At 56.7% G+C, this 18160-nt stretch overlaps 1 protein-coding gene across 3 annotated transcripts in view; it reads right to left on the minus strand.

The window, feature by feature from the left end:
• The window catches only part of MGAT5B (alpha-1,6-mannosylglycoprotein 6-beta-N-acetylglucosaminyltransferase B), a 72332-nt gene that overhangs the window by 19291 nt on the left and 34881 nt on the right, over positions 1 to 18160 (minus strand). For all 3 annotated transcript variants that reach the window (XM_038546505.1, XM_038546503.1, XM_038546504.1), the window contains exons 9-10: positions 4364 to 4495; positions 2821 to 2954 (exon numbers count right to left, since the gene is read on the minus strand). In XM_038546505.1, coding sequence (XP_038402433.1) covers positions 2821 to 2954; positions 4364 to 4495 — 266 coding nt within the window. The remainder of the gene's footprint in view (positions 1 to 2820; positions 2955 to 4363; positions 4496 to 18160) is intronic.

Here is an 18160-nt window from a genome sequence, read left to right on the forward strand (position 1 = left end):
GTCCCCTCTGCCGGGAGCGCCCTCCGCCCTCTGCTTGGATGAGAAAATACTCCACACAGAGCCAGGGCCCTCCCTTTGTGGCTCCACCCCATGGATCTGTCTTGCTTCAGTGTGGCCCCCACTCTGACCTGCTCACTTGTCCCCAGAACCTGGGGCACCAGGGGCAGGGAATGCGTTTCAGCTCATCCTCCTGTTCCCTGGCCGTGCTAACGAGCTCTGTCTGCCACCATACACCTGCCGGAGGTTTGCAAGGCACGGGGTCCCTCCCCTCTGTGTGCAGGACCTTGAGCTGAATGTGTGCGGAACCCAGTGAAGCCTGCTCCGCCCTCCCGGGTTGGGAGACTACAGCAAGGAGGCTGGCGGAGGCCACATGTCCTTGAATTCCCGGAACAGCCCTGATGCCAAGCACCCTATTTCTTCATTTCAGATGCACGTTTTCACATTTTAGCACTTCTAAAATCCAGGTGTATATGCTTCGATCAAACGTACAGAGTTAACATAGTATTTCTACCCACAAAAGGTCATCAACCCCTGGGGAGCATCGCAGGGGAAGTGAAGGTTTCCTGCCCAAGTGCCCCAGAAAGCTCTTGGGATTCTCGGGTCTGAAAGTCCAACCATAAGGACGGGCCTTTGCTGACTGCAGAACAAAATGATCTTTCTTCCAGAGCATCTGGAACAAAAGGAGGGGCCCGGAGGCCTGGAGTTACTTCTGCGATGGTCAGGGTGTGTGCAGCTCCCCTGTTTCAGGAGGCTCAGGCTGGGGAGTGGCCCTGGAGGGCAGACCAGACCCTCCCTCACCCGCCTCTCCAGGCCTCACCCTCCCACTTAGCTCACGGAGTGGGGAAACACCTGGCTAGACCGGGAAACAGGTCTGCTCGTGAATTCCCTCCTGGACTTGGTATATCATTAAAACCTGCAAGCCTCTCTCTTCCTTTCTTTGCTTTTAAATTTCTTTAATTTATTCAACCAATTAACATTTACTGAGGACCCTGACGGGCTCCAGGGAGATAAAGATAAATCAATCAGTGGCCCCCTTTTTGAGTGGTTCATAATCTTTCGGGGAGTAATAAATGTAAAAGCAAATAACTCTAATATACTGCAACATACGGTTTAATAGAAGTGGATTTAAAAGGCTCGAGTCGTGATCTTGGGGTCGTGGGCTCGAGCCCCGCACCAGGCTCAGCATGGAGTCTGCTTGTCCCCCTCCCTCTGCTCCTCCCCCTGCCTCTCAAATAAATAAACAGAATCTTTAAACAGACAAACTCTTTCTGCATGACATTCCCTACCTCAAGAATCTACAGTGATCCTTGAATCACGATATTTGGCGTAAATTCAGGAAGCGGTGCCGGAAGACCACACCCTGTGCCCCCAGATCCTCCATGTCCCTCTTACCAGCCTCACATCCCGATGCCTCCCTTCTGACTGAGCTAACCGCCCCAGCTCTGCACCCGCCTCTGCTCCCTGCTATCACACACGCTGATTCCGCAGCCTGGAGCCTCCCCACCGCTACCCGCACCTGCCCTCCCTCCAGAGTCGGATGCCCAGACAGCCAGGTGACCTGGGTCCTCTGGGCCTCCATTCCCTCCTCTGGGCTCCAAGGAACCTGCCCGCTCCCCACCCCTGCTCCCCTACGCTTCTGGGATCCAATCAAGCCATTACTTATGTGTCCAGAAATTGCATCTGCCTCTAGGATGTCCTAGAACCTGCCGAGTAAGATTAAAAAAAAAAAAAAAAAGGGCCCTAAGCATCCCAAAGAGGTGCATTAATTTGACAGGCTAAATAAAGACTGGATACTTTACTTCTGAGCAAGTTCCTTGGGACCTTAGTCAGTTTGCTCTTAATTTAGATGCATCCCAACAAAGGTGCTTAGCTGGCTTTCTGACCCAGAGCCTTCAAAGAGCCACAAATTAGATGTGCAAGACGCTGCTGGAGGCAGATACACTGACGACAATTAAATGTGACAGCTGATAGCCTCCCAAACGAGGAGAAAAAGCACCACATCAGTGACAGGAGAAGGGGCCACTTAGCAAGGGCACACGGCTCCGCACACCTCTGCTGTCCCCAAAGGGCAGGCTTGGAGAGAAACGACCCGTTGTCGTCGTGAAAAAGGATTAAGTTATTTTCACCACGCTGCACGTAAGGGGCAGGTCGGCGTGTGTATATATTTTAGAGACTCATTAAAAATAGCTGAGGCTCGGCTCTAACCGCGTTCCTTGCCTGACGTCCACCATCGGAGGGTTTCCACGGGGGCCCCCAGCCTCACTTCCCAGTCTCTCCCATGTTGGAGCCTGCTGGAGCTCTTGTATTTCCAGAACCTTCCAGCGCTTTCCACATCTGTCTCCACTCCATCTGCCCCCGCCCCCCGCTTGGAGGAGCCTGCCCGTCCTGCCCCTTTGTCACCCCCTAAAGCTCTCCAGTGTACTTCAGGCCACTCTCTACAAGGCCACCAAATCCCCTTTGTTCTGGAACATGTGCTCAGCAGCTCTCAGAGAGCGGTGTGTGATTTTGGAGGCAAAGGCCACATCCTCCGTGTTGGAAAGGTCACCGGATTTCTGGGAAGCCAGGCTGGAAGCCCCCACCCGGGCGGCTCCCTCCACGCTTCCTGCTCCCCAGACACCCCAAGAGACTTCCTCTCCGGCTCACACACTTGCTGAAGGGCGAATGAGGCTTTCCGGGAACAAGCAGATGCCCGGTCGGCCCCACTCCCACACCTGCCGGGGGAGGAGAGCCAGGCAGGAACCAGACCCTGCTTCCTCCCATGCCCCCCCACCCCGAGAACCCCGAGGAGGCCCCACCTGCCCCTGCGGCCGGGACACTCACGGAACATGGTCATGAACTGCTTGGGGTTGAGGTTCCAATAACCCCAGTTGGTCCGGTAGCCGTGCAGCGTGGCGTACTCCTCGTGGTTGTACGCAGGCTCTGTCCCGAAGGTGTCAATGACTCGGATTCGGCACCTGCTCCCCGCCCCGGGGTGAGGGGGTACCAGGAACCAGGGTCAGCAACCCTCCGTGTCTCCCCAGGCTGGGGTCCCCCCAGGGTGGGCGCTGTAACCAGCTGGGTACTGGGATGTGTGGTCGGAGCTTGGGCTCAGCCATCACCGAGCTGTGTGACCACAGGCAGGTGCCTTAACCTCTCTGGGTCAGCTCCACCACCTGTCAAGTGAGGGTAACAGCCCAACCATCTCGGGGTTGTAGGGCTACGCCTGAACTGCAGACCAAGGCTCAGAATCGGTTAGTTATTACGGCTGCCCCAAGGCACCTAGGAGGGAGCACTGCCTGGAGTGGGGGTCCTTCCCCTCTGCCCCGGGGGTCACCTGCAGGATCTGCACTTTCCCAAGCAGGCAGCAGCAGTCATTTGAGTTCACAGCCCCCCTGCCCAGGAGCCCGACACCCCCAGGACGCCCCGGGCCTATCTGGGCCGCGATGCAGAGGGGCAGGGCCCTGGGGGACCGACCAGCCCCGGCCACGAGCCCACCCTTGGGAAGGTGGTGCTCTGAAGCCTCCTCGGCAACGCAAGCTTGGCCACTTCACACGCACCTCCCGGCTGGGCAGAGGCGCTGTCACAGCTGCCAAACCTCCCCCTCGGTCCGTACATCCCAGCCTCGGGCGTGGGCACCCGAAGGAAACGGCTGAGACTCAGACGCCCCACTCCCCCCACCCCAAGGAGCTCCCTCCTCGCCCCACATCCTTCCCGGTGACCCGGAATTGTCCACAGACTGCTGAGGTCGGCACTATTCCCCCAGAGAAGGGGCACGGGGTGGGAGGCGGAGGCAACGAGTGCATGAAGAACACGCATTAATAATAAAAGCAATAACACCGCCTGTCACTTTTTTTTCCCCTAATAAAATCATGTGGGATAGTCAACGGGACCGGAGCAAATGTAATAAATAGCAGGGCTCTCTGTGCTAAATTAAACCCCGTATCCTGCTGGCTGCAGAGACGGGGAGAGATGGCACTGGCCTTCCTCCAAACCCTGGGGCATGGAGGGGGGGAGGATAGGGGGTGCTGAGCCCCCACAAGCCGGGGTCACGGCCCCAAGCAGTGTCCCATCCCTTCCACTGCTCCCGGCAATTCCCCTGCGCACCTCCCCCCACCCCAGCCCCTTCCAGGTCACCTGTGAGCCCCACCCCGGTCTACCCTGCAGCAGAGGGGCATTAAAGAGACCCCCACCCTGAAGACAGTAATAGGGGAGGGGAAACAGAGGCAGGGTGAGCCTCCCCCCACCCACTGCAGAACCTGGGGCAGGGTGGTGCCCCCACCCTGGGGACCAGCCGGCAGGGCAGGAGGGGAGGCCTTCTACGGGGCACGGGGTGGGGCTGCCACGTGCCGGCACCACCCCCACCCGCCCGCCCGCACCCCCTTACCGGTACTTCTTGAAGGACAGTCCCATGTGCTGCTTCATCTGCTGTAGGCCGTGGTAGTCGGTGTAGATGAGGTCGAAAGGCAGGGGCATGGTGAGCGGGCAGTTCCCCCGGCCTGGCGGCACCCCTAAGTTACTGAGAGAAGAGCCCTTCAGAGTCTGAGCCCCAGGAGGGACCCAGGGGCAGCAGAAATCCACCTGCCCAACCAGCCCTGCGTCTAGGGCCCCTGGAGCCACCCCAGTTCTTACAGCCCAGGATAAACACGGGGGACGGGGCACTGTAAAGGACGGTGAGGTTGGCACATGAGTGCTGGCAGACTTGAAAACAAAGTGAACAGGGTGGCCATGTCCAGTTGCACAGGTTTTTCACTGCACAAGAGATTCCAATGAGAGGAAGTAGGACTGACACCCAGCCTGGGCTCACTTGCCAAGCTGTGCCCCCTGCCTGGGCTACCGGCCAGGGGGAAGAGGCACCTTTTGCTAATTTGCACAAATGCGCTCCCTGCAGGGCTGTGTCCACCCAGAGGGGGCACCTTTATCTAGGGTTAGCAAATTGCCATAAATGCTCGCTAGGGTTCTCAGCGCAGCTTCAGTGTTTGAGCAGAAAGTCCTGCCTCGGAAGATATAAATCCGCTCTGCTGACCAGCTCGTGGCCCTCAGAGCTGCCAGCCCCGTCCCACGGGGTCACCCTGCCTGCCAGAGCATTCACACAAAAGTGTTCCTCTGGTGACCCAGGGCCAGGGCCTTTGGGTCATCTCTCTGGAGCCCAGAGGACACGGCCACGGCTGCCAGTGCGAGTTCCTTTGCCTGGGACCCTCCGCGCCCACCACCCGGGAGCCCTGGCTTGGGCTGACCTCCTCCATGGGGTGGCGGGAGGCGCTTACATCGCTCATTCAGTAAGTCTGACCCGAGCCCCTGAGCCAGGCAGGGAGCAGAAAACCCCCCTTTCTTTGGGGAGCCCGCAGCAGCCACCCACCTCCCCTGAATTCCCATCTCCCTCGGATTTGTGGCCCAGATGCCTGCGCTGGGAGGGGTCCGGGAGACCTCCCCGTGGGCCCCTTCAGGGACCCGTGTGAAGAGCAGGCTCGAGCAAGGTAGGTGAGGAGCTCTCTCAAGCGAGGTCACTGGCTCAACGGTGGAGAAGGGCCGCGATGGATGAGCTCCCCGGGTCACATCTCCGGCTCCGAGAGCCTGTGCAAGCCAGGTGGAAAAGTACCAGCCACGCTGCACGCATCGCCTTCGGAAGCCGGGGAGGGGGCCGTGCCTACACCGTCCCCTGAGCCCACTGCCAGAAGCAGCGCCTTTGCAATGAATTAGGGAAACCAGATGACAGGGCCATGATGGAACGATGTCAGGAGAGGCTGTGTGTGACCTGTGGTGGGGATCGGGGCATCAGGGCTCGGCTGTGCCCTGCAGAGAAGGGTGGCAAGAGGGGAGGGGCTTTCTCTGTGCCTGCTCCCCACTAGCCAGCGCCCCCAGCCTCACCCAGCCGCCCCATGCCAGGTGCTAAGCGCCAAGAGGAGAACACAAAAACCTAAGGACCAGCGTCTCCAGGTCTCTAACCTACATCCGGAACAGGGGCCAAGGGTTCCCTCCCCAACGCGTCCAGCTCCCACGCGGCCCCTCCGTCCCACTGGACCACCCCACGCGATCGATGCTTAAAAACCAGGACTTATAAGGCAGAGAGCAGGCTCTGTAAGCTTTGCATGTGCGTGGAAACACCCAGAAAGCAAAAGGAGAAGGAGCACAGACCCTGGGGGGCTGGAACCATCATGGATCACGGCTCCGGCAGCCTGGACACCTCATGAAATATTTGGTGGTATTTTTAAGTGTAGAGCAGATTTTGCCTTTGCACTCTGTGGGACATCCCTGTTGTTTCCTTTCTTTTTTAAAGATTTTATTTATTTATTCATGGGAGACAGAGAGAAAGAGAGAGAGAGGCAGAGACACAGGCAGAGGGAGAAGCAGGCTCCACACGGGGAGCCTGACGTGGGACTCGATCCCAGGACTCCAGGATCACGCCCTGGGCCGAAGGCAGGCACTAAACCGCTGAGCCACCCAGGGATCCCTGTTGTTTCCTTTCAAGCACAAGCTTTCTCTCACCCCCAGAACTCCTCCGGCAGGACTAATGACCCACAAAGAAGCTTTCGTTCTGGGCTACAGCAGCTCCGGGCCTAGACAGCCACTGTCACCCCTCCTCACTCCCCTGTGCTCCCCGGAGAGCCTTGGACGGAAGGATAAAGGGATGATGCCTCCGTCCCTTCCTCGCAGAAGCCAGGGAAGGGGGTGGATGCTTCTCCCACGTGGAATTGGGGCCTGGGAAAATTAATGAACAATCCTGAAAGTATGAACTGTAGGTGGGTCTGCTCTGCAGGACGCTTTGTCCACGTTGCATTTCTGGTTGGTTTCCAGGCAATGTGTCCCCCTGTGGCCACGTGTGATGCCAACAAAGTCACGGGGGGCGGGGGGGTCTTCCTTTTGTTGCCTCAACACCGCTCACAGCCCCGGCCTCTGCCCCAAACCCCAGGACCACTAAGAGGCCAGCGGGGCAGCTCGCAGCTCTCCCCTGGGAGAAAGACTCCCTGATGCTCTAAGGCACATGATGTCACCTTCATCCTGGGGTGGGGGGGGTCAGGGGGCTACAATCTTGAACACAGGAACCATCCTGTAGGCTTTATGGTTTATCGATTCATTAAATCCTTTCATCCGGGCAACAACCCTGCGAGGTCAGACCCATTCTTATCTTGCTCCCTCTCTTTACAGATTAGGAAACAGAGAGGCTGAGCGGTGGGCCGAGGACTGCACAGCCAGGAAGCTGTGGGCCGGGACTGGAACCCAGAGCCCACACTCCCACCCGCTCAGCTCTCCTGCCTCCCCAGGCGGCAGACTGCATGACAGTGGATGGTAGGACCACTGCGACATCCCTGAAATCCGAGCCCCAGCTGCCAGCAGAGTGGGCTCCAGGCCCAGTTCCATTGCTAAGCCCGGGAGGAGTCATAAGCCTCCCGGAGTCTCACTTTTCTCCCCAGCAACAGACCAATAAAAATGACTCCCTCACAGGGTTCCCGGTAGGAGCAACTAAGGCAAGGTGAGTGCAAGTCCCGCTGATTATCATTTCCTCTCGTCATCACTTCTGGACGCACGACCCCCTCACTTAAGGCCCTGTCGTCTCTCACCTTGAGAGAGTCTTGAGATAATTTCCTCTCTGCTGTGTCCCTTCAATCTTGACTCCTTTCTAGAAAGATCTTTCCACAATGTAAAGCCGGTTCTAACCCCTCCCAGAAGACTTCTCACCTCCTGGTCCTTGCCTCCTCCTCCAGGAAGCCTTCCTGGGACCCCTGGACAGAGAGAGGTGCTGCCTCTGTGCTCCCCCACTGCCTGCTTCAACCCCTGCCCTGCACTGTCCTGAGTCACCTCCATACCCACCCCCGCCCCCTGGGGCCCATGAGGCATGGGGACAGGGACAGGGCCTCTTTGGAAGCCCAGAGCTGGGACAGGATCTGGCCAACAAGCTCCTGCTGTTCAGGGACAAGTAAACAAACCCATGAATCAGGTGAACCGTCTTAGGAAGAATTGGCTTCAAGATTGAAAATGAGGCCAAGGAAAGCATCTCCGGGGAGAGAGAGAGACAATCCCAAGGCTGACGGGCGTCTTGGCTCTCGGCTCTCCGGAGGGGAGGGGAGCAGGCTCCCGGGACACCTCGGGCCAGGGACAGCACTGGCCCCGCGTGCCCTGCCAGTGCCAGAGCCATCCCACAGGAAGGAGAGGGAAGAAACCCGCCCGAGCCTGCGGGTCCCCCTCCCAGGAGGAGCTAATGAGGGGCTGCCGGGGCTCCCCAGCCCTAGAACACAAGGCTTTTCCATTCCAAAAGACTTTACTGGAGAGAAGCGTCTGCAGCTGCTCATGACTCTGGTCACAGGGCCTCGGGGCCGCCGGGAGGACAGCGGAGAGGGTCAGCGCGGGGAGGGGCCTGTGCTTTCATGGCTTGTAATGTCAGCTCGCTTTTATGGGCAATTTTACACTAAGTGGTTGGTCGGAGCGGTGACATGAGCTGAAGAATGCTGGCTCCCGACAGCCTTTGGCCGAAGGTGCCCTCGGAGGCTCGGCGGCACAATCCCACCTTCCCGGCTGACTCCTCTAAAGGCCCCTGTCCAGATGGCTGCTTATTTCCAACGCCAAGTCCCTCATTCCTCTTTGGATTCTTGGCCCAGGGCTGTGTCAGGGGCAGAGGAGACATCGTGGAACCTCCGGCGGGACCACAGGGGTGTGGGGTGGGGTGTCAGTCTATAGGGAGAGACAGCAGCTTCCCACGCAGGGACTTCACACACGGCCACTCAGCACCGCCTGCTACAGTACAAGTGCGTGGGAAGGATGGGGAGTCTACATGGAATCGCCAAATTTGGTGGCTGGAGTATATTTCTAAGTGTCCCCAGGCCATCTGAATGGGAGTCTCAATCCAGGATGAAAGGGGTGGGGGAAGGGGGTGACCTAGGGAAACAGTGCTTTTCTACAGCTCGCCTGGCTAATTGGGGCCCCCACACCCAACCCAAATTCATCCACCCATAAAAGCCACCCTGGTGGGAGGGCAATGGAGAGTTAGTGTTTAACGGGGACAGAGTTTCAGCCTGGGATGATGAAAAAGTCCTGGAGACAGATGGCAGTGATGGTTGCATAACCCAGTGGATGCACATAATACCACTGAACCGCACACTTAAAAATGGTTAGGACAGTAAATTTTGTTTTGGGTGTTTTACTATAAATTTTTTTAAAAGCCAAACTGTTCACACTCAGTGAACTGTGCCCAGCCCCACAGGGATATATATGCCCAGTACTCTGCCTCCTAGGCATGCCCGCGTCCCCATCTTCTCTAGCACCCCATGGACTCCCAGCTGGCCATCATGTAGGGACAGCAAATATCCAGAGAAGGGGAGGAGACTCGGTTTACTTTCAGCTAAAGGATCAAAAGGTAGGATGCGTAGATGGGACAAGGAGACAATGAAAACAATGATCTATGGTCAATTAGGGGGGAAAAAATCCTCAGGGTGCTTAGATGGTGCAGCCAGTTGAACATCCAACTCTTGATTTTGGCTCAGGTCATGATCTTAGGGTCGTGGGATCGAGCCCTGCACGGTGGCTCTGTGCTCTGCGGGAAGTCAGCTGGAGGTCCCTCTCCCTCTGTCCCTCCCCCGCTCTCTCTCTTTTTCTAAGAGAAAGAAAGAGGAAAGAAAGAAAGAAAGGAAGGAAGGAAGGAAGGAAGGAAGGAAGGAAGGAAGGAAGGAAGGAAGGAAGGAAGGAAGGAAGGAAGGAAGGAAGGAAAAAAAAAGAAAAGAAAAGAAAAGAAAAAAGAAAAGAAAGAAAGAAAGAAAAAGAAAGAAAGAAAGAATCCCTCTGGGAATCCTAATGCTGAGTTCTGGCACAATGAAAACACTCCTGGGCATGAGCTCCATGGCGAACTTGCTGGGTGGCCTTGCACAGACGTCAGATTGTTCTGCTGTCCGCCTCCACTCCCCTGATATGAAGCTCGGACAGATCTCCACCATCCCTTCCAGGCTAAAAATTCTCTGGTTTGATTTCTCCCTGTGCCTTTGGTCTGTGGCTGGAAATAATCTCTCCAGGTAGGGCTCAAATTCCGGAACAAAGTATCCTCTCTCCCTCCCTCTCCTCGCTGTGTGGGAAGGACCTAATTAAAAAGAATTCTCACAAAGTGCTCAGAGATCTTTGGCTCCAGGTGCTCAGTGCACACAGGGAACTTTTACTTTTTTCCTAGACTCGTCTCATCGCAGGGAGCACACTGGCTGGGGCAGCGCAGGGCCTTTCTGCCTCCCCGGGGGCCTGGTATCCCTCTGACCCCGGCCAGCACCTGTCTCCCGAGCACTAGGGCATTGCCCGCCCCGTCTCTCTCCCATGGCCTGTTTCTGGAGCAGGCCACCGCCTCTTCCCAAGAGCAAAGGGGGCCGAAAGAAAGGACCCCAGAGAGTTAACTGGGCATCTAAGGAACTGCTTGGGAAGGGAAGGAATTCTATTGTCCTGCAGAATTTTCTTCTCTCGCCCAGAATGTGTTTTTGCTTTCTGGAGCGGCCACACCGCCAGAAGCTCCTTAGTCAAAAGCCAAAAAAAAGCAGGGGCCGGAGGTTTCTAAAAGGGAAGTATAGGGAGCAGCCTCCCCCACACACGCTGGGCAGCCTGCATAGGGACCAGGGACCAGGGTCCAAGGCGACACTTCCCCCCAGCATTCCTTCCGACTATGCAAACTGAGGCTAAGAATAGGGCCGTGGCTCCCAGGAGAGCTACATGAAACCACAGACTCCCTCCAGCTCCGAGCGAGGCGAGGAAGTGGTCAGAGGAGGAGGAACACATCCCTTTGCTGCTCCGTCTCCTTCCTTGCAGACAGGCCCCAGTTTACATAATGGATGTCCCTGAACGCTGAGCGCAAAGCCAGCTTTTCTCATCTAAGCTATGCTTTCAAGCTGGCAGGAAGGTGGCTCCGGGCCCGGTGCACGTCACAATCACCGAGACCCCTGACAGCTCCTGATGCCCAGGTCCTGCCTTGTCACTCAGGGCTGCGGCCTGGGCGTCAGGATGCAGGTGTCCAGGCTCTCAGGTGACTCTCATGCCCCTGGGGCTCTCAAGATTCTTTTTTTTTTTAAAGACTTTATTTATTTATTTATTTATTTATTTATTTATTTATTTATTTATTTATTTATTCATGAGAGCCACAGAGAGAGAGGCAGAGGGAGAAGCAGGCTCCATGCAGGGAGCTCCATGCAGGACTCGATCCTGGGGCCCCGGGATCACGACCTGAGCCCAAGGCAGATGCTCAACCACTGAGCCCCCCAGGAGCCCTGGCTCTCACGATTCTATCCAGTCCCACAAGCCTTTGAGAACCGACCAGCCAGCCCCGGGGGGCACCTGTACCACCCTAGGTTTCTGCCAGCTTCACTGGACTAAATAAGCTCCAAGCCAGTCCTGGCCTGGTTCTGAGGCCGGGGCAGCAGGGTGTTGCCCATTCTGTGGGGGCCGTGGGCTCCAGGAAGCCCGTCCCCTGTCCACCTACCTGTTCTCCAGCCACCATGTGACAAGATCTCCCTTTTCTCCGTACTTGGTGGGGAGAGAACAGTGGACCCGTCCTCCCCTTGCGAGAACCCGTGGCCCCCAGGACTTGAGGACACGCTCATGCTTCCTCCCAGGACCAAATCCTGCCTTGTTACCCTTCCTTCCAGAGCTTCAGAAGGCAGCCTGTGCCTCGTTTCTGACCTCACTCCCCGAGGTCCTCCACCCCACCTGGGCCTCCTTTAAACGTCTCCTCCACAGCCCTCTGGGCCCGGTGTGGACCAGGCCGGAGCCGGGAGAGGTGCCCCGGCCACCAGGTCGGTGCTGTACTGTTTGTGGGCCAATGTCCAGGCTCGGTGACACTTGCAAGAAACAGATCCCCACCCCGGGGGCTCAGAGCAGCATGGAGCGGGAGGCGAGGGGTGGCCTGGGAGGAGATGTCTCTCCTGGACTCTAAGGGGGGCTGAAGGCAGGGGCCGGCGCAGCTCGGGGCCCCCAGCAAGGTCCCCGACCTTGCCGGGCGATCAGGGGTGCAGACCCGGATCCCACGGCACAGGAGATTCAAACACCTCCTTGGAAAACAAAACAAAACAAAACAAAACAAAACAAAACAAAACAAAACAAAACAAAACAAAACCACCTCCTTGGAATCCAAGGAAGGAGAAGGGAAAAAGGAGAGAGGAGAGGAGAGGAGAGGAGAGGAGAGGAGAGGAGAGGAGAGGAGAGGAGAGGAGAGGAGAGGAGAGGAGAGGGACCTTTTTTTTTTTTTTTAAAGCATAAATTAATCATTTGCCTCTCATCTTGGGATGTGTGGCTGGAACGTGTAGCAGGGAGAAACGACCACTGCTCACAAGAGTCCGTTAAGTGCCACCCCTGCTAGGTGGGCTCGTCCTCCCTCTTTCTAATCCATGTGCTTCATGTGTTATACAGCGTTTCAAGGATCCAGAAAATTATAGAAAATAACGTAATGACATAATGAATACCCTGTGTTCCTCCTTCCCAGCCTCGTTAAGTCTTAACATTTTGCCATATTTGGTTCAAATTTTTTCTTTCCTCCCCCCAAGGGATAGCACATCACAAATCCGGGCGGAGCCGGGGGTGTGTCTGTCTTGTCCATTGTCCTCACAGTCGCCACCCTGGGCAGCCCCAGCCCTGGGCAGCCCCAGCCCCGGCCTGTGCTCTTCCCTTCCTGGGGTCATCCTCTGGGGTCATCGTCTGGGGTCATCCTCTGGGGTCGTCCTCTGGGGTCGTCCTCTGGGGTCGTCCTCTGGGGTCGTCCTCTGGGGTCATCCTCTGGGGTCGTTCTCTGGGGTCGTCCTCTGGGGTCGTCCTCTGGGGTCGTCCTCTGGGGTCGTCCTCTGGGGTCGTCCTCTGGGGTCATCCTCTGGGGTCATCCTCTGGGGTCGTCCTCTGGGGTCGTCCTCTGGGGTTGTCCTCTGGGGTCGTCCTCTAGGGTCGTCCTCTGGGGACATCCTCTGGGGTCATCCTCTGGGGTCATCCTCTGGAGTCGTCCTCTGGGGTCATCCTCTGGAGTCGTCCTCTGGAGTCATCCTCTGGGGCCGCCAGCACCACGCTACCCCCTCCTGTGCCTTCAGCTGCTCCCTTTTCCGGCTCCTTCGGGAGAGCATTTAAACAGGCCTACGCTCTCCCGCCTTGGAAGGTAAACAAGCGCGCCTGCTATGGGGTGAGCTGTGTTCCCCCGAAACGTGGAAGTCCAAACCCCAGGACCCGGGAATGTGACCTTATTGGAAATAAGTCTTTGCAGAGGAGGAGGCTAAGATGAGGTCGTTATGTTGGGCCCGCACCCAGGAGGGGGTGTCTCTGTCAGAGCGGCTGGCGCCCAGGCACACGCGGGGAAGGCGGCCTCAAGGCACAGGAGAGGGAGGCCACCGAGGAGCTGAGGCCCACCGCGGCACCAGGCTAGGAGAGCGAGCGGGCTCGGGCAGGTTCTCCTCACGGCCTCCCCTCCGGCCTCCCCTCCGTAGCGGCCAGCCAGGGGCGGAGCGAGGCAGGAGGCAGACGTCCGGCCTCCACAACCCTGACACAATAACCGACTTTGTGGTACTTGGTTTGGGCAGCCCCGGAAGCTCACACACCTCCCCGTGTTTCCGCTGTTGCCTGCCCCTGCTCCCCTCACAGCGGGCTCCCCTCATGGCCTCTGCTCCCCTCACAGTGGGCTCCCCTCACAGCCACACTCCCCGCAGAGGCCAAGGCTTCTCCTCACACTTGCTGCTACCTCAGCAGCCTCCCCCTCGGCCTACAGCCCACCTATCTCTGTCGTGTGTCCCCACAGCTCTACCAAACTGAGTCTTTCTAGGGTCAACAACGATTTTCACGTGGCCAGCCTTGTTGGGCAATTTTCAGTCTCCTTCTGGTGAGCATCTGACATCACTGGCCACACCCTCCTTCTAGAGGCATCTTCTCCATGGGTGCCCATGGCTCCAAGCCCTCCTGGCCACTCCCGTCTCCTCTGCCAGAACCTCTTTCCCCAACAGGCCTTTCGCTGTTGCCATTCAGTAAGGCTTTGCTCCCAGGCCTCCCGTAGCTTGGCAGCTTAATCACACTTGCGTTCAGTGACACCACCCGCCGATGCACCATCGCCCTGCCGAGCCGCGGCCCCTCACACAGGAGCCTCCACACGGGCGCCTCTGCTTCGGCGGGTCTGAACCCAAATTCCAGGCCTTCCCTGTGTGTTCTCTTCTTCTCCCCCCAGAGAATCGCGGCCAGTCACGGGGGGCTGTGCTGGGCCGGCTAGTTCGGCCCGGTTCAGGCCAGTCAGAGCCAGTCAGAGCCGGTCAGAGCCGGTAGCGCCCTGAGGCCTGCCCCACCTGGCTCCCAGAGGCCTGGGCTGCTCGCAGGGACGGGGCTGTGGGGACGTGGGCCCTGCCTCCCTCATTCTCGGGGGACCCTCCCCAGCATTTCCCTCAGACAACAACAATGCTGATCAAACAAAAAAGCCAGAAGATTGATTTCCACCAAGTCCCCGTGCTTGACGGCCAAGCGTTGCCCCTCCTCGTCCTCCTATTTAAACATTCTCCTCTCAAGCTTTCATCATTTGCCAGTTAAGTCAACTAATTTTCGACTAAACCCAATTTCACTCATGGATGGAGGAAGAGCTCGGTAATTTTTCCTCATGCCATGTACTATTAATGATGCTTGAAATTATGCAAATAAAATTAATGAGCACGGCCGATTCTGGCCAGGGAGGAAGGGAAAGGCTTAATTCAAAATGTCCCTGGCTGGGGCACTGGGGTGGCTCAGTCGGTGAAGCTCTGCCTTCGGCTCAGGTCATGATCCCAGGGTCCTGGGATCAAGCCCCGCGTCCGGCTCCCTGCTCGGGGCGGGGGAGTCTGCTTTTCCCTCTGCCCCTGCCCGCCGCTCCCCCTGCTTGTGCTCTTTCTGTCAAATCAATCAACTTTTAAAAAATAATAATAAATAAATAAATACATAAATAAATACATAAATAAAATACCCAAGGAGGACTGGGCATTCAGGAGGACGGAGGCAGGTGCAGGTGCAGCCCATGGAGGCTCTGGCCCCGCTTCCCCTCCCCGGGAGCGCAGTAGCGCGATGGTGCTGTGAGGCCCCCTCCAGGCCCTTGCCCAGCACCCCTCGCCCCGGGAAACATCCTGCAGCCACAAAACTAGATGTGGGCTCTACGCATTACCCCAAACATCACTCCAGTGAGCTGGTTAATTAAAACACCAAAACACGAGGAGCAGAGAAAAGCGGCTCATCCGTCCAGCCTTGTTGCTTAGTCAGTGGTGAAGACATCTGCCGTGAACATCTGTGACAAACCGCATCCAAGCGGCAGCATCTCTGTCCCGTTCCCTTCCCCACGCGGGTCATTTAGCCAGACCAGGAAGGCGCTCTGTCACAGAAGCCACGCCGCGACTCCCAATTGGGATCGCCTTCACATCTCATTGACCTACTTCCCAGGTAACCAGGTGCTGCCCACAAGGAATGGCTCCCTAAGGCTGGGAGGTGAGGTGACCCGGATGATTCTCCTCCTCCCTGCAGAGCCCACAGCCACGCCACGAGTGTGTCCAATGGGATTTCTGCCCGTGACTCCTTTCCAGGCTCAGTCGGTCACCATCTTGTTATGGGTTGCACCACGTCCCCCCTAGAATTCATGTTGGAGTCCTAAGCCCTAGTATCTCAGAATGTGGCTTTATCTGGAGATGGGGCCGTTAAAGAGGTCATCAAATTGAAATAAGGCCATTAGGATGTGTCCTAATCCACTGTGACTGGCGCTCTTAGAAGAGGGGGGAACGCTGGACACAGACACATACACAGAGAGAAGGCCACGTGAAGGCGAGGACAGAGAGTGGGATGATGCTTCACAAGCCAATGAACATCACGGGTCACCAGCAAACCACCAGAAGCCAGGGGACAGTCTGACAGATTCTCCCTCACAGCCCCAGAAGGAACAACCCTACTGACACCTCAATCTTGGCCTTTTGGCCTCCAGGTTGTGAGACAACCCATGTCTGTTGTTTACGCACCCAGTGTGTGGCGCTTTGTTCCAGCTGCCCCAGCCAACTGACACACATCTGGATTGAAATCTCTGTTGGAAGGGAAGGCCCGCATTTAGGTCGCATTGGGGTGGTCCTGGCAGAATGAGCTCGAGGAGCTCACGGCCCTGGCCTCCATCTGTCACAGGGGCAAAGTACATCCAAGAGAGGGCATGAAACGAGGGACATTCTGGGTCAGCAGGTTCCCACCTGATGCCGTGGGTGAGGCATGAGAGGCCCCGCCATCGGGGCCACTTCCAAGGGGTGCCTCCTCAGCCCACCCCTGCAACCGAGGGTATCACGGGGGGCTTTCAGGTATGCATATGTGAGCCTGGGAGGAATCTGCACACGCTTTTGACTAGTCTTCTAGGGACCTGAGCCTGAACCTCAGGCCCTCACCCTGCCCTCGGGACCTGCACTGGAGACAGAGGACAGCTCTTGTGAACAAGCCATGAAGGTCAATGTCCCAACCCCACAGCAGCCCAGATCCTGGCGGTGGGGAACTTCAGGGGAGGCTCAGAAAAGCCACAGCCCCACCTTTTCCACTTGTCAACCTTCACTGCTCATTAGATCACCTTGGGAGCTTCGAGAACTTGATACTTGGAGCCACTCATCTCCCCCAGACCAATTAAATAGACACACCAAGAACAGGCCCAAATGTTGGTACATTTTCTAAGGCTGCTCTGCAGCCAGAGGGGTGGGGGGTGGGAGGGTAAGAATCCTCACCTGAAATGTATTCCAACCACAGGTGATGCTCTTAATTTTGTAGACATAACTGTATTACGTCTCCCGGGGAAGGTGGTTTTCTTTTTTCTGTTTTTATCCTTTTAGTTGTTTCAAAATTGTTTCTGATAACAGATTTAGAAAGCCCCTTCATGAGGCTATTCCCTGGGGTGTCTGGGCTGTTTACAACAGCTCTGCCCTGTCTGAGCAAGAGCATTCACTTGCACCTACACCCCACTGGGGACCAAGGACAGAGCTGTCTGAGCACAGTCCTGGGCCTGCCCATTTAACAAACTGCAAATCAGAGATGCGATAACCTCTCCCCGGAGCCCCTGCTTCTGGGAATTTCAGACCCACATGAGTCTGGCATGAAGTGACATGTTGGCCGGAGGATATGGAGTCTCTGCGGGGTGTGTGAATGTGTGTGTGTGCACGCACCTGTGCATGCATGTGTAGTGTGCTGCATGTTGTGCACAGGGGTGTGTGCGTGCACATGTGCAAGGGTGTGTTCGCCTGTGTGTGGTGGTATGAACCTATGCATAGAAATGTGCATGTGTGTATACGTGCATGAGCTGTGCACACAGGCATGGGCGTGCATATGTGGTTGTACGCTGGGGCATACACGCATGCACATGTGTGAATACATGTGGGTCCGTGTATGTAGTGAAATAAAAGGCAGCAGGAGGTATTTGAGATCTTGATACTTTACACTAGGGCCTCACTTTCAAGACCTCCTCAGTGCAGTGACCTCCCCCTTCACTGCTCTGGCCCTGTTATGAGCAATGGCAGCCTCAGCAAACATAGGCTCAGTGCCAGGCCCAAGAAGTGGCCAGAGGAGGAAGTGCTCTGGGCAGGTAAGGACTCAGGATAAAGACTGAGGCAGGAGATACCCCAGCATGGGTTGAGAAGCAGAGCAACTGAGTTAAACTCCCATCTCTTAAGGAGACTTGTCAAATACTTGCTCTCTCATGAAAGGATGATTCTCTCAGCGTGGTTGTTGGGCCGTCACAAATGCATGGGAGAGGCCTTCCCTCAGGGAGCAGTAAAGGAAAGAAGTTCTCATGTCTCTGGCCCCAGAAGATGCACAGCCAGGAGGGAGGAATCAAGCTGAACACCGTTTGATAAACATGAATTCATCTAATCTTTGAGGCAGGTCAAGGTGTCAGCAATGCTGATAGGATGCTCCACACTCACGGGGGACTTTGTGTGTGTGGCAGAGCCTGGGATGACGAGTCCAGACAGACTTCATGTCCAGGAGTCTTCCCACTGCATCTTGGGGTCTCTGGTAACGTAGGGGACAAGAGCCCCTAGACCCTTGCTTGCTGCTCTGCCCTAGACAGGTCTGGCTCACGACTACCCACAGCCCTTGACTGTGTCATCCACAAACTGCCCAAGACTTCTTTGACTTCCAAGACACTGGGTCCTTTTTCTCCTTCCTCCTCCTTACCACCACCATCATCCCCCCATTTGACTTTCCTGTAGGAAGTTTCAAGGCCAGGCAAAGATGGTTCTTT

Source organism: Canis lupus, chromosome 9 (assembly GCF_011100685.1).
Source record: "Canis lupus familiaris isolate Mischka breed German Shepherd chromosome 9, alternate assembly UU_Cfam_GSD_1.0, whole genome shotgun sequence".
Lineage (NCBI taxonomy): Eukaryota > Metazoa > Chordata > Mammalia > Carnivora > Canidae > Canis > Canis lupus.